The following is a 16,286-nucleotide window of genomic DNA, read 5'->3' as shown; positions in this document are numbered from 1 at the left end:
CAAACTTACCCATATTCTGTGATGACACATTTTGATGATTTTAATTACATTTAAAAATGACACGTTGGGAGGAGCAATATAATGTTAGTGTTGTTTGTTGAGCTGATATGGTCAAAGGAGAACAAATAGCCATAGCCCTTCTATTGCACAGTACTTTCCAAAATTTGCGTGTTTCATTTGGATTGTTTGAAGAAGAGTTAAGACAAGAATGACATGAGGAACCAGAATACTAAACAAGATTTAAAAAAATGAAATGTAAGTTCTGTTAAAATGAAGGCCCTTATTCAATATGCTCTTAATTGGTAGATTGCACTGCTTTGTAGCATAATGAATAAGGGCCTGAAACCCTATAGACTACTGTAGCAAATTAAATAATTCACAAAGTATTATTTGAAACAGAACATTCTATTTAGTGCTGTTATAGAAGTAATAAATAAAATAATGGCGCGTAGGAAAATAGAAAAAGTAGCAGTCTAGCATGATAAAGATGGTACCATTTAGGAACATGGCTCATACCAGACGAATATGTACAGAGCTACTGTATGTAAATTTTGTGAAAATATCAACATTCCCCACAAACGTAAAGCGCTTCAATCTAATTTAAATAGGTCAGCATCGCCATATCAGCTTAAAAATTAATCACGTTACAAAGACTACGAACAGAGCACAAAACATTGAGCACAACATACACATATTTGTGTACTGCACATTTTGGGCGATTTTTGTGTGCAAACGGTTTCGCAAATGTATTAGGTCCTAACATTAGGCAAAATTCACAAAAATGTAAATGGGACATATGTGAATATCACTAAACCCAATGTATTAATGTATGGCAATACTAGAAGGTAGTTTGAGTTATTTTTGGATAATGCTTGATTTCTTATTGTTAATTTTTTATTATTATTTGTTCATAATATTTTCAATATTATTAAATGGAATCTAACAGTTAATAAACATGCCCCCTAGGAAGACTACTTCCCCCCCCACCCCCTCCACCATAATATATATATTCCAGTAGGAATAATTTTTGTGGGAACCTCTATATCCGTGCTTCCTTACTACTGTATTTTTTGTTTAATTTCCGGTGGCCTGGCTTTTTTTTTTTCTCACAATGTTACTTTTACTTTTGTTACAGTATATTATCACTGAGAGATAGATCATATATCTCTACAAGCAGTTATCCATTCCTGGGTGAATTTTCAATACTAATCTCGCAGTATACTGAATAGGCTCCTGTGAGTGGGAAATAAAAACCAAAGCGGTAGTGCAATTTGTCATTGGATGATTTTCCACTTGAGATATTCTGACCAAGAAATTGTTTTCTAACAATCATTACCCTTTATTATTTTGATATATTTATATATATCACTATAGGGTGGGAAAGGTGGATGTGTTTATTGCCAGTGCTGTGCCTTTTATCAGAAATATTCTATGAGGCTTACTTATTAAAATAATTTGTTGATTTCAGCTTTTTCCAAAGTGCATACTTAATGATTGCAGACACAGACTGATATTTTTCCAAAATACCTCACAGTCTAGGCTTTGTACATAGGATGCATAGATAAAGGGACATGCTCAAAATATAATATATCTGTAAAGGGATGCATACATTGTCTGCTGTGAAAGTAGATAAATAAAACTATAATACTGTATAATACAAAGTCACAATGAACTGCCCCCCTGATGTTGAACAAACCATTTCCCATACTCAGAAAATACAGGTACCGTGTATTTCAGTATCTGCTGTACGTTGTGAGGCTGGGAAATAAGCTTTCTAAAGTAGGCTTGAAAATCTTTCTTTTGCTCTATTAAGAAAAGATATTAAACAGTGGAACATAATATTTTTATGTCTCTTATTTCAGCAGATTAAGCAAAAGCAACTGTGGTGCAATATAGCAAACATATCTCCCTCCCTTGGGCCTCCTACTTTCTCTCTCTAACCCAGGGGTGCGCGAACTTACCCCCATGAACCTCCCTGTCTCCTCTCCCTTCCGGCTTGCGACCCCTCCCCTCACGGCTCCGGCATCAAATGATGCTGCGGGGTCATGTGATGTCACGTCGCCATGGCAAAATGGCGTCATTTGATGCCAGTTGCCATGGAGATGCGTCGCTGGAACCACCCTCAGCTGTCTCTTCTTCCTCCTCCATCTCACCTCAGGACTTTGCTGACTATTTCAAGGAAAAGGTGGAATCCATACGTCAGGACATCCCCTCTGTTTCCTTCTCCCATCCAACATCTTCTCCTAACTCTCCACCTGCCTTGCTTGACTCTTTTTCCACTGTAACAGAGGAGGATATGGCACTGCTGCTCTCCTCTTTTCCATCTACCATTTGCCCTCTTGACCCCATACTCTCCCATCTCCTAAAACCTCTTGCTCCTACTATTATCCCTATGCTCACAAACATTTGTAATGCCTCCCTCTACTCTGGTAACTTTCCCTCCTCCTTCAAACATGTATCAGTCCTACCATTACTCAAAAACAGCAAGCTTGACCCTACATGTTTTTCTAACTATCGACCTGTCTCCCTCCTGCCATTTTCCTCTAAATTTCTTGAACATCTTTTATTCTCTCGCTTGCTCCATTTTGTCAACACCTATTGTCTCCTAGATCCTCTACAATCTGGCTTCTGTACTGCTCACTCCACTGAAACAGCCCTCACTAAAATAACTAATGACCTCCATGCTGCCAAAGACAGAGGTCATTACAATCTGCTGATACTACTCGAGCTCTGCAGCATTTGATATTGTGAACCATCCTCTTTTCTTCACATTCTCCATACTCTTGGCATTCGTAACAAAGCTCTATCTTGCATCTCCTCTTACCTCTCCCATCGTACTTTCAGCGTCACACCTGCTAACATCTCCTCCTACTCTATCGACCTCTCTGTGGGGGTACCCCAGGGCTCTCTTCTCTTTTCTCTGTACACACTCTCTCTAGGTGACATAATCACATCTCTTGGGTTCCAATATCACCTCTATTCTGACAACACACAAATTTATGCGACCCCTGATCTTACACCTGCTGTATAGACCAAAGTTTCTGAATGTCTCTCTGCGATATCATCCTGGATGGCCCTCCGCCGACAAACTTAACATGGCAAAAACAGAGGTCCTCATACTTCCTCCCAAACCTGGCCCCACTACCTCCTTCCACATTACTGTTGGAAGTTCAGTCATACACCCAGTAGTGTAAGCACGATGCCTAGGGGGTACACTCGACTCCTCTCTCACTTTCTCCTCTCACATTTTTTATTTATTTATTTTATTTATAAAATATTTTATCAGGAAGTAATACATTGAGAGTTACCTCTCGTTTTCAAGTATGTCCTGATGTACCTAAAACCTTTCACTTTTTCCTCCATAATATCACAAAGATATGCCCTTTCCCCTGTTGCTCGACTGCTAAAACTCTGACACAGGCCCTCATTCTCTCCCGTTTCGATTACTGTAGCCTCCTTCTATCTGGCCTTCCTGCTTCTCAAATGTCTCCTTTACAATCTATCCTAAACGCTGCTGCCAGAATCACTCTACTCTTTCCTAAATCTGTCTCAGCATCTCCCCTGCTGAAATCCCTCCTCTGGTTTCCTTTCAAATCCTGTATCACACATTCAATTCTCCTCCTCACTTTAAAGCTTTACACTCTTCTGCCCCTCCTTACATTTCAGCCCTAATTTCTCGTTATGCCCCATCCCTACTCCTGTGTTCCGCTCAAGCATGTCTTCTCTCTCCCCCTTTGTATCTAAAGCCCTCTCCCGCCTTCTTTCTCACTGACTGCCCCACACCTCTGGAATATCCTTCCCCTCAATACCCGACTAGCACCCTCTCTATCCACCTTTAAGAACCACCTTAAAACACACCTGCTTAACGAAGCATATGAGTAGCTCTGTGGCTAACACTATACACTTGATACATAAAGCTTGGCCCTTTGCAGAAGCACTTACCAGAATGCCCTCCTACTGTATCTGTATGTTCCTCCTATCAATTAGATTATAAGGTCTTCGGAGCAGGGACTCCTTTTCCTGAAGCACTTATTATTCACTTATTCCCTTGATCTGTTATTTTTATTATTTGTTATTTATATAATTATCACGTGTATTACTACTATGCAACGCTATGTATATTGATGGCGCTATATAAATAAAGACATACATACATATCAGTCTACACTTAAAGAAAATAGGAAATACTAATTATAGCTTTAGTGTAAACGTGTCTAAATATTACATGAAGCGTCCAATGACCATTAACACAATATTTCTATATGACATGACTTTAAATGCTCAGTATCTAGTGAATTCTATTGGGGAAAGTAACCCAACCAAATGTAGATTGAAAAACAAAATTCCTTTAAAGCACACATGCAAAATATTATTAAAAGTTACGATTCAGTTACCAGCTCTTGTATCAAGTTTGTGTATTTCAAACATTTACTTTCACCAAGTACAATGTAAGGGATAAGAATGGTTAAGCACTTTGTGATGTAATTAAGAGGCAGTAACTTTTGTAATTTATCAAGAGCCATTTTAGCACTTGTCACGGCTTTTTATTGAACCATTGGGATTCACAGCAATATTGAGGAGTTTCTTGTATTTTTTTTTTATCTTCACTTTCGTCTTCTCTTGCTCTTTGTGAGTCTAGGCACATTTCATAGGACACTTCTCCACTTGAATGATGGTAGGTTATGTGAAATGCTATTTCATCTCATGCATGATTAAAATGATATTTCTTGCTTTCTGAGATTACACTGAAAACACGCATAAACATCCAGGGCCACTGTGGGACATTTGGAGGTCTGTTAAAATATGATCTCTGATTCCACCAGACAGAATACATTTTTGTCTCCTCAAAAATTATGATGATTTAACATGATAAAAAAAGATACTATTGAGACTTCATTTTCGAACAATTAGAAGGAAATTAAATAGCCCACAGATCTTAAGTATTCATTTATATTGTAGCACCCTAGAGCATGTATAATTTTTCATCATGTCATAAAAGACAGCAGATCATTACCTTCAGATACACTTATGTTTAAAGTCTCAGCAGGGTTGCTTTTGTAGTTTAATAGATGTCAAATTGAATGGAAATACTTACGGGGTTTAGAAGCACAGTTAGGAATAGTTCTCCTCCTTTAATACTTTTGTCCAGCTCATTGGGTCCACCAGGATATTCTTTGTAAAAAATTGTATGTGTGAACAAACCACAGGTTTGTCGAGGCAGAACCTGATTGAGAAAGAAAGAAAAACAATGATAAATATAAACAGGTTGGAGTATGGATGGTAAAACTTACATGGTTATGGCACTGAACAGTAACATTTAGGTCTAGTCTTCCCAAAGGACTAGGGAAAATATAATTCTGTGTTTTATTCCCTTTTCAATCTTCTTGTAAACATGGAGTCATTCAGTTGTAATTATGCAGATGTTCCACAAAGCATCTGCTGCATCTTTAAAAGGTTTATGGTATAAAGACGTCCAACTGTATTTTGTGTAGCTATCTTTTATTTAGAAACACTTTTAAAACTCTGAAGAAAATAAGACTCATTTTCAGTTCTCTATGCACTAGTCAGTGGAGTTGGTGAATTGGGACCACAATTTGGATAGTACAGTACTGTGTAGAGAATAAATGCAACAAGAATATGAGGCATTGGTCTCTTAGGTCTATTCCCCCTATCTGATATCTTACTCAACACAGGTGTTTAGGAATATTATTATTAGTTTATTATTATTAACATTTCTATCTAGAATGATGGCACCAACAGTGCACTTTTCAAGTTTTTTAATGGTACAATATTTGCCAATATTAGCTTGATCATCACTATCGCAGTTAAAGGAAAAAAAAACAAATTCTTTATGAAAGGGATTGCATTGCACCAGTTTTGCAGCCAGGATACTTTGATATACAGACATACAGAGATTTAAGGTGTGATACATTCATTAACATGCCAGATGATTAACAACTCCTTATTCCCTCCAACTGTCAAATCTGGAGTAGACACACGGCAAAATGAATGCAAAGTACTTTGCATGACGGATGCTAACTAGATATGCTTCTATTAATATCAGTTTATGTTGCTTCTTGCCTGGGCTGGCTTTATGGCTTGAAGGCTTAATGGCGGTTCCATTGGTGCAGTTGCTCTTCTTACTTTCTCTCCAGCTTCTCCTCCTGTATTCTTTGATAGCGACAACGCATTGCCATGACAATGTGGCGTCATCATCAAATGGCGACGCATTTCTATAACACCGTGATAACATGATGTCATATTGCTATGGTAACACAATGCCACAATGTTGCAGCGATGAGGAGCAGATGCCAGAGAGAAGGTAAAAAACCCTGTGCTCTATCCCGGCACTGAGCCCCGCCAAATTAGAAGCCGTCCCTGCTTCTTGCCTTGATGCTGTACATAAGGGGCTATTCATTAAAGGGCAATGATGCCAATCGGCAATCCTTCAAAGAAATTGCCAAGGGAGTTTCATTGTGGTATGTCCCAATTAGCATTATAGCATTTTAGTGAATAACCTCCACAAACTCCAATGTCTTAAACTAGTTTAATACAGAATTAATTTTTTTCCCCACAAAATAATGTACAATTACTACACACACTAGACTTTATGCGATTAGAATTTAAGCCGGGTTCTAAAGGAAATATACACCAGTCAGATAATTTTTATTTAAAGGCACTCAAGGAAGCTACACATCATATAAGGAAAGAATCATGGTCATTAAAGGGGTGTAAAAGGCTAACGGCATTGAAATACTGGAGGAAAGACTGAAGGACCATAATATGTATAGCTATAAGAGAAGGGAGAGGGGAGAAATGATTGAAACTTTCAGATACATAGAGGGTTTCAACAATGTAAAGGAAGGAAGCATATTTCAGAGAAAGAGAAGTGCTAGAACAAGAGGTCGTGCTCTGAAGTTTAGAGCTGCAGGCTCAGGGGAAATGTGAGCCAGTACTTTGCGGAAAGGGTGGTGGATTAGTGGAATAGCTTGCCAGCAGAGATGGTGGAAGAAATTACAGTAATAGAATTAAAAAATGCTTGGAATAGACATAAGGCTATCATAAATATAAAAGAAAGACAATGATCAAATAAGGTCTAAACTTTTACAGAAGATAAGAAAATAGGCAGAGCAGGTGAGCCAAGAAGTTCTTATCTGCTATCAAATTCAATGTCTCCGTTTTTCCATGTAAAAATATCTCACAGCTTCAATGAACAGACAAGGATAGTGCAGTAATCAATAAAAGAATACTCTTGGTTCATGGAAAAGCTCTTTCTAAAACATTGAATATTTTCTTAAAGTAGAGAAACGTTTGCCTATACCACACACGTTTAAGCTGTCACTTTCAAGTTTATAAGTCTTTAAGGATTCCTACAAGTCTAGCCCACCTGTGCAGTAAAAGGAAAAATAAAACAATTTGCCTGTGTGTGTAGTCATCATAAAATATTCACTAAGATTAGGAAGGAGTTACCAGGAACAGATGTATTCAATTGTATGTGGGTGTTACACCAGTTCTCTCTCGGCCAAGTCTGATTTACATTTCTCTGACATTCTTGAGTTAGATGTGAGAAGCAAGATTCACACTTAACTTTGCCAAAATAGAAAATAGGCTTTAATGTAAGTCAAGATGAACTTCACAGGATTATGACACATACACATACTAGTGTGTCCATCAGAAATGCTACATAAAGGAAAAATATATATATTTTGATTTAACTGTGATTCTCATTAAACATGGGACTTTCTCAACTATTTTAAATTTTCTCTCTCATCTATCGGAGGAGTTGCTTCTGTTTTCTTTGTACAATTACTGTAAGAATTGCCATAAAATGAATAATTGCTTTATATTTGAAATTATATTATTAAGGTGTTACATGTTGGTCTAATAAAATACATTAATAAAAATCATAACTTCGTATGAAACAGACAAAATGACGGCATATACTGTACATTGTTACATGGGTAAACACTATCACTGCACCTAACATGCTGTGTACCTTGTTAAAGGTGAATACAATTTGACATGATCATTCAAAACATAGGGACTTGACAGTTCAAACATTTTATAAAAATTTGTATTCATCTTACCATTATACCCGTGTGTATGAATCCCTGTCTGTACCGTGCTGGTTTTAGGTGAGGATATTCTTCTGTGCTTGTGACTCTGATGCCCCAAACCCTTTTCCAGGCCTCGTAGAGCTGCACATGTATTGGGTAGACACCTGAGTGATGGGGAGCCACCGCGTAACCCATGTCTGTAGGAATGCCATGTTCCTGTAAAAGACAAAATGTAAAATCTTAAATCTGCAAGACAGAAGTACAGTACTATAAATTCCTTGCTCACGCAGCTAGTCAAAAGGGTGGCCAGCACAACGGTGTTTACTTAAATTATATTTGCATGAGTAAAAGTGCTTAAACCCCCTAGTAAATTTATCTGCCAATCCCAAAGTTTATTTTAGCCTGTTAAAAATAATACATTATTTGATTTGCACATTTAAATTAGCAATATGAATGTGACTTATTTTGCAGGCCAGAATTGTTCTATCACTGTGAAAGAGGCCATCTTTGGGCTAGTAGAGTATCTGCCATCACCCGATATAGAGGTTGCTGTGGTATACAGTAACTGATTTGACATCCACTTTTAGTGTGAAATGGCACGATAGACCCATCGCCTTCTGCATGCGCCTGCTTCAAAGCAATGGCTGCTTCTCACGCTGGCTCTTTATGTATGTACCGCTGTAGTACTCCAAACAATGTTGACTACATCAGTATATTTGAGATCTCACTTTAAAATACCTGAAAGATATATATATTTTTTTTAAGTGAAACTTCTTTGTCGGCAGGAGTGAATTTCCTTCGTTGGAGACGGACGTAATAATGTCATGTGGGGAAAAGAGGCTGTCGGCGCACTTGTGCAGTAGCCGTCGGCTCGATGCACATTTGCAGTAGCCGTCGGCTCGGTGCACATGCGCAGTAGCCGTCTGCTCCGCGAACATGCCCAGAAACTGGCCTCAGTGTGCATGCGGAGGTACACCACTTGCCCCCACTTTGGAGAAAACATACAGTACACAAACACAGACACACACACACATACTTACACACAGAGAAAGACACACACACACAGACACAGCTACACACACACACACACACACACACACACACACACACACACACACACACACACACACACACACACACACACACACACACACACACACGGAATTCACAGTTAGTATAAATATAGAAGTGCAAATAGCTAAAATGGGAGGTGCGCCGAGCACACACGTTCTAAGTCAAACTCCTTTGCGTTTTGTCACTGAAATTGTGTTTTGATTTTTAATTTAAAAAATCACCATCACAAATACAATTTCTGTGACAAAACAGTGACAAAAAACAAAGAAGTTTTACTTAATATGTGCATGCTCGGCACACACAATTTTTCTTTTCGTGTCTACTGCAATGCCTATATTATGCCTATATTGTTGCTACTTTTATTAAACCAGAATATTGGCTAATTTTTTATTTCCTCTTTTTTTGCTTTCTCTATTATGTTCTTCATGGATAAATAAATAATTGAGAAGGATTAGGAGAAGGATTAGTAAAATAGATATTTTTTTCCAAAACAACTGTGGTCACATTTACTTTGGAAATCTTATTTTTTCTCACACATGGCAACAATTACTTTGAGAAATATTTAATTACATATGCAAATCCAGAGAAAAGAGATTAGATTCAGCGTTATGAATTGACCTTACAATTATTTCCACCTCTGATAAGAGCTAAGATTTAAATAACATTAAGCTAAAAAAAGTCAGTATTTAGAATGATAGCGAGAAGTCTTGTTTATTTTTGTGACTTTATAATATACAAAGACAATGAGGAATATATGTATAAGGCAAAAGTGGTGTAATTCTGGGTTAAAAAATCTGCACCGTATGTATTACATGAAAAATCGCATTTAAATTAATAACAATTTTAATACAATTGGTGCAGTTTGTTTTGCCCCATAATACCACTTTTATCTTGATGCAGAGTGATCACTGTATAAATGTTCACTAAGAGATCGGTACCTTAGGGGAAACTTGCGATTGCCACAAGCACACACTAACTGCTACTTGTAAAAAAAAAAAAAAACACTATGACATATTGTCATGGAGATGGAAAAACAGGTATGCTGATTAATAAAGTATATTTCCTGGCAGACCTGGTACTTCCTGCCTAACTGATGAACTGACTTGCTTACAGATAAATTAAAAGCTGTGTTCTCGTTTGTGCTAGATCCATGGATGGCTACATATTCTTTGCAGATAAAGGTTCCTGTTTAGAGACCGAAACATTCTGGCAGTATACCCCACTGGAGCACATTCACGATTGCATTTTTTTTCTGTAAAGCAGTATTTTTCTATTGTTACATTTTTTTTTTTTTTTTTTTACAAATCCGGAGGGATAACTAAAAGCAACATTTTATTGTGAAAGTATTTTGTGTGCACAGACAACATTTCTCTTTTCAATGGTAATAGATCGAGAGACAGAGACATGGTCAGGCCAAAGTACTCCAATTGCTACCTGCTAAAGCAGTATGTCTGATGAGGAGATCATAGGTATTGCAAAACTGCATTCCCATCTATTATCCAGCCCACTCAAACTAGTTAAAGAGGGTAGGATCCAAATGCAACAGTATTGTAATTAAACACTTATTTTCAATAATTAGTAAAGATGCTCACTTGGCCTGGGGTTGTGTCTTTGGTTTTGCCTAAAGTTTGTTATCATTGGTTTTGGTTCTTGTTTTGGTTTTGGATAATGGCAGAATACAGTATATAGATTGATTAATCTTAGAAATATTTATTAAGTAAAGTGGAGTTTCTCATTTCCTCTTGGCGTCCTACAATATTTATTACATGGTGAGATATATCCAGCCCACGGACATTTTAATTTCTTCACCCTTGTGATTGTCACTGACTATTGTTTACTTTCTAATCCAATCCATGACCACTGGGGAGGGTTTCCCACACACATAGGGCTGCCAGCGCTCCAGAGTTCAAGCAGTAGCCAGGTACATTGGGAGAGCCTGTAACACTGCACCGCACTCGGGGGACCAGGCTGGCAGCACCACGAGCCGCCTCTTTGTCACACCAGTCAGGGATCGGTCTGGGACGCTACCGTGGCTCTTCCCTCTCCTACAGCAGCCCTGCATCTCCTCTATCTCCCTCTCTGTACTCCATTCCCCCTCTGCTAAGACCCTGTATGTGGTCCGGTGGAGGGGTCTGTGAACCCCGGTGTCGACCGGGCGACCTGGTGGCTGGATCCTGCCCTGCTTATCCGGAGCCAGGACCCAGTCTATCTCTCCTACCTCTCGCTTCAGCTCCTACTGTGGACTGATCTCCCCCTGCTCCACTGAGCTTTTCTGCCTAGCCCCTCCTAGGACATCTCGAGATCTCCCAGCGGCGAGCTGCATACAGCTAACACCACCGACTCACTCACAGCCTTGTGCTGTAAGGGCTTATATATCCCTGGTGACGGTCTCTGGGGAACACTCGCACTGTCCTCCATCTTGCCTACTTGCTGGCAGACATCCCAGAGTGCCCAAACGCAGATACCTCATGGGATGCCTCCAGCCCGCAGAACTTTTGCACTAGCCGGACTTATGTGCGAGCGACCGACACCCTGATGCCATGTCAGCAGTTTCCTGCCGCCACAGGTCCCTATTCGCCCAGGCACCAACTAACTGGACCCTCTCTGTTCCCTGACTAGCTGGAGCACCCAGGGCTTGTTCACAGTACAAAAGCACGCCGGGTTCCGCGGACCAATCGGACACAATCTTGGAGGCAGCCTCGGCCGCCAAGGTCTTATGCCCTCCAGATCGGGGTCTGTCGCACCACATCCCGGGACCGTTCACTGAGCTCTGGCTTTTTGCCCTCAGTCAGGTTGTAAGGGGAATGGTAAACAGGGATGTCAGGGCAGAGGTTAGGCTGAGTCTGGACCACTGGCTGGGGTTTGGGAGCTTCTCCCGGCAGCTCCACTCGCATCCCCATCTGTTGGATATAGTGCTCTGGACTGACCATATCAGTTTGCTCCAGATGTTCTGTAGCACCGGGTTCCATCAGGTCAACCGCCTGCTGATTGCCCATTGCCCCCAAATGCAAAGACTGGAAGCAGACCTGCTGGTCCTCCAGCCTGATGGCTGTGATCAGATGACCGCTGATATCCACTGCGGTGCCGCTGGTAGCTTCTGCGGGTCATCTGCTGTACTGGCTACATGGCCGCTTGCTGCTCCGCTGCTGGGGCTAGGCCCCCAAGAAACATTAAAAAACACAACAACCCTACTACCCACCTCCTCTACCCCCAACAACCTCCCTCAACAAATACAGTACAATAATGGACAAAATAACTATTATCCATATCTGGATAATAGCTCTTTTGCCCATTAAAAATAAAAAATTATCCAGCCAGCATAAAGTAAACAAAACTTGCAATTACCCCTGTCAGGATAAAGGCCATCCTCATCACCATCCTCCGCAGGCAGCAACAGTACAATAAAAAACAAACTAATGGCCATTAACCCCTTAATCACCTTAGTGGTTAGTAACCACTATAGTAATTAAGGGGTTAACCCCCCCCCCAACCCGCTACCCACCCGGACAACCTATCCACCCTCCCCAGGGCAACGATCAACACCCTCTACCCATTGATTGGCACAGTGGTACATCATGCCCATATAGAATGACATTGTGGGCGGCAACCTGCATCCGCACAAACAGCACAGCTTTGCAACACATGCAGCTGGCTGGCACCATACTAGAGGGACCCACTATGTCTAAAACAGTCCTTACATATGGCTCTATTCCTTGGGACCCAGACATATAGCTCCTCACCCCATGTTTCCTGCTCAGCTGTGCTCCGGCAGTGGCAGTGCTGGGGCTGGTGGCACTATTGCCAGATACCACCTGTGCCCATGATGCTGAAGGGGCCAAATGGGTTCTGGTGCTAGCAGGAGGGATGGAAGAGAGAGAGATGGGTGCAGAGTGCAGCAGTAAGAGAGTTAACTTCCTAATAGCAATGCTGTGTTTGCTGCAGCACAGTGATTGCTGCAACAATGTTTTTAAAATGGCTTTCCTTCCTCACTGCTGTTTATTTCTCTCCCAGCTAAATTAAACAAAAATAAACTAAACCTTTTTCCCCACACCCAAAGTAAAATCTGGGCAGTATAAACAAAAATAAATATAACAAAACTGCAACTAAAAAACAAACCAATGAGGAGGGAGGGGCTGGGTAGTGGGTTGGGATATGTAGCCCAGAAAAGTGAGCTAATCTGGGTTGTCTATCTTCACTTCCCTGGGTGAAAACAAAAACGCATTTAAACTAAATAAAACCCACTCAAAACTCCCACATTTTAAAATCAAAATGTGCCCTTAAGGTCTAGAAAGCAAAATATATCAATAAAAAAACACCTATTCTAGTAGTCTTCATAAAAACAATCGCTGGGCCTGTTACACCGCCAGTTGTTTGAGCATTGTTATCACGGTATGCAGAAAGCCTCGAATTCCTGCAATAATAAAATGCCCAAAACTGGCGAGGAGCAAGCAATGTGATATTCGCATCTCTCTGAAGGGCTCACCCAGCGATCTGCAGAGACCTGCCTCAGCTGCATAGAGAGCTGCACAGAGAGAGCCACCTCTCCCTGCGTGTATCTCACCAGTGATCGCAGGCTTTTAATAATTAATATTAATTACAAATATAAATACTAGTGTACGTGAGCAGGGGGTCTCCGGAGCAGAACCGTGTTAATTTGAGGTCCGGGGACCCCCTGCTTCCCGTTATGGGGTGTCGGTATCTCCTATGCATTTAAATGTCTCGTTAAGGCAATGAAAGGGTTAACTACGAGTGCCCGGTTTATTGTGGGTAGCGGGGGTGAGTGAAGGTGGTATTTGGCCGTTGATGGGTGTTTAGGCCTTGAGGGGGGTTGCTGTGGAATTAATCCCTTCATTACCTTAGCGGGTAATTCTGCTAAGGTAATTAAGGGGTTAACCCCTCCCGCTACCACCCGGTAGGCCTAAACATCCATCCATCCAACCTCATTATCCCCTTCACCCAATCCCTCTACCCCCAATAAACAAAAATAAGCATAACAACCCTACTACCCACCTCCTCTACCCCCAACAACCCCCCTCCCCACCTCAACACATACAGTACAGTAATGGGCAAAATAACTATGATCCAAATATGGATAATAGCTCATTTGCCCATTCAAAATCAAACATTTGCCAGCCAGCATAAATAAAGTAAATAAAACTTTATACTTACCCCTGCCAATATGAAAGGAGTCCTCATGAGCATAATCCAGGTCCATGTCCTCATTGGCAGCAAGAGTACAAGAAAAAAATACAATCTAATGGCCCATAACCCCTTAATCACCATAGCAATTATTATCCGCTACAGTAATTAAGGGGTTAGCCCACCCTCCCCTGCTACCCACCCGGGAGGCTTAACCACCCCCCCTGGACCCACTAGACCCACCCTGTACTCATTGAGTGGCTTAGTAGTACATCATAATAGAAAAACGGAGATTAATCTACTAGTCCAATGCTCCAAAAGATATCAAGCAGAATTGTTTATGATAATCTTCTATTGACATATCCAGGAATACGTGACGGAAGATGTGAGTACATTTAAATTCTGGTCATTAATGCTCATACTTAGGGGTACAAATCTGGTAAATAGACGTCTTAGGATGTAAGGGTAAACACATGAATGTGGAGCCCAAACCCATAAATCTAAATAGTCCAAGACCCCTAGAGCTAGACCTTAAATGGTAGGATTCCCCATGGGGGGTACTCACGACCTCTGTCTGTGGAGTCCTGGAAGTTGCGTGCTCTCAGCCCGGTGGGATCACAACGAAGACTTCTTCCCAGCGTGGGAGGAAAGATGTTGGTGCACTGCATGCACCGCCATCTTTCCTCCCACGCTGGGAAGAAGTCTTCGTAGTTGTACATCATACCCATATAATATGAGCATGATCAGCCACTCTACTGTAGCAATTAATGGCAAACCTATTAAAACAATCAAGAACAACAATAAACAACAATTAAAGAAATTAACAAGCACCTAAACACCACAACAATAATAGAACTAAAAAGCCTCAACTACACATCAATACAATTATTCTAACACCAAAACCGCTAAAGAATAAAAATTATATTATACCAAAATAATAGAAAACAATTAAAGAAACACCTAACCAACAAAACAAATCAAGAAATAAAACCGCTAGCCAATCCACAAATGTACTAAAAACAAGCCATCCACATATCACACAATTTAATCAAAACAATAAACAGAAGTAGAAAAATACCAATCAATACAAAACAAGCAGTTGCCAAAAAATGCATTGCTTGTCACTCTATTTATCTGTACCCTAAGGGGCACAGGTTAATACATTAGCAGTCAATGGGCAATGAAAAACATAAAAATAAATAAATCCAATAAAAAAACCTGAAAAAAGACAATTACATACATTCAATTTTTATCTTACCTTTAGAAGTCTTCACCCTCCGGATCCTGGCGTATCAGGAAGCCCTTGACCCGCCACGTCATCCACTGCAATCCAACTCCATCCACCTTGAAGAACAGGATCAGGTACAAAAATCTATCTCCCTTTGGAGAGTGATCTGCAGAAATCCATGGATCGAAGGAACTGCCCAATTCGAGGCGGATCCAAATTCTCCAAAAGAATTCCCACATCTATAGTGAGTCCTGGTCAGTGTAAATTAAATTAGGATAAGGATAAAGTAGATGTTGTGAGAAATGCAATATATGATTGGAAGTGCTCTAGAGTGAAGAGCAAAGTGAAATCAGAAAGGAAGGTTGAATCCAGTAAAGCACTGTCCATGTTTGATATGTATGAATTGGTGCCAGGGACATTATAAAGATACCACTGCGGTTTATGTAAAATAAAAGCAATATACCAATTATAGACTGATTAGAAAGTCCCAAAGGAAGAATGCGTTTTCTAAAAGCTAAATAAAATGTAATTCCTAATTGATTAGGTATTTTATAGCACTCTTAGCTTAGCAATGTGCTTCCTAATGTAATTTGAAAGATTTATAACCTTCAAATTTAGACTACATATTTGAAATGCAGAACAAGCAAGTGGGATTGTTCAGGATTCTAATCAGCTTTAGATATTAAATGGCAAAGTACTGTAATTACTTTTGAGCCCTGCCCAATACTTCAAACATGGTTATTTAAAAAGGTAATGAATGCGCCAAATGCTCAATAGGATTCTTTTGT

General features: G+C 40.1%; 1 protein-coding gene across 1 annotated transcript in view; it reads right to left on the bottom strand.

Annotated features, from left to right (window-relative positions):
- The window catches only part of LOC142503772 (bifunctional heparan sulfate N-deacetylase/N-sulfotransferase 4), a 381,904-nt gene that overhangs the window by 203,960 nt on the left and 161,658 nt on the right, over nt 1-16,286 (bottom strand). The window contains exons 5-6 of the mRNA XM_075616452.1: nt 8,088-8,273; nt 5,096-5,224 (exon numbers count right to left, since the gene is read on the bottom strand). Of these exons, the coding sequence (XP_075472567.1) occupies nt 5,096-5,224; nt 8,088-8,273 (315 nt within the window). The remainder of the gene's footprint in view (nt 1-5,095; nt 5,225-8,087; nt 8,274-16,286) is intronic.

Source organism: Ascaphus truei, chromosome 1, assembly GCF_040206685.1.
Source record: "Ascaphus truei isolate aAscTru1 chromosome 1, aAscTru1.hap1, whole genome shotgun sequence".
Taxonomy (NCBI): domain Eukaryota; kingdom Metazoa; phylum Chordata; class Amphibia; order Anura; family Ascaphidae; genus Ascaphus; species Ascaphus truei.
The sequence above is the reverse complement of the archived record's forward strand: the minus strand, read 5'-3'. Positions and strand labels throughout refer to the sequence as shown.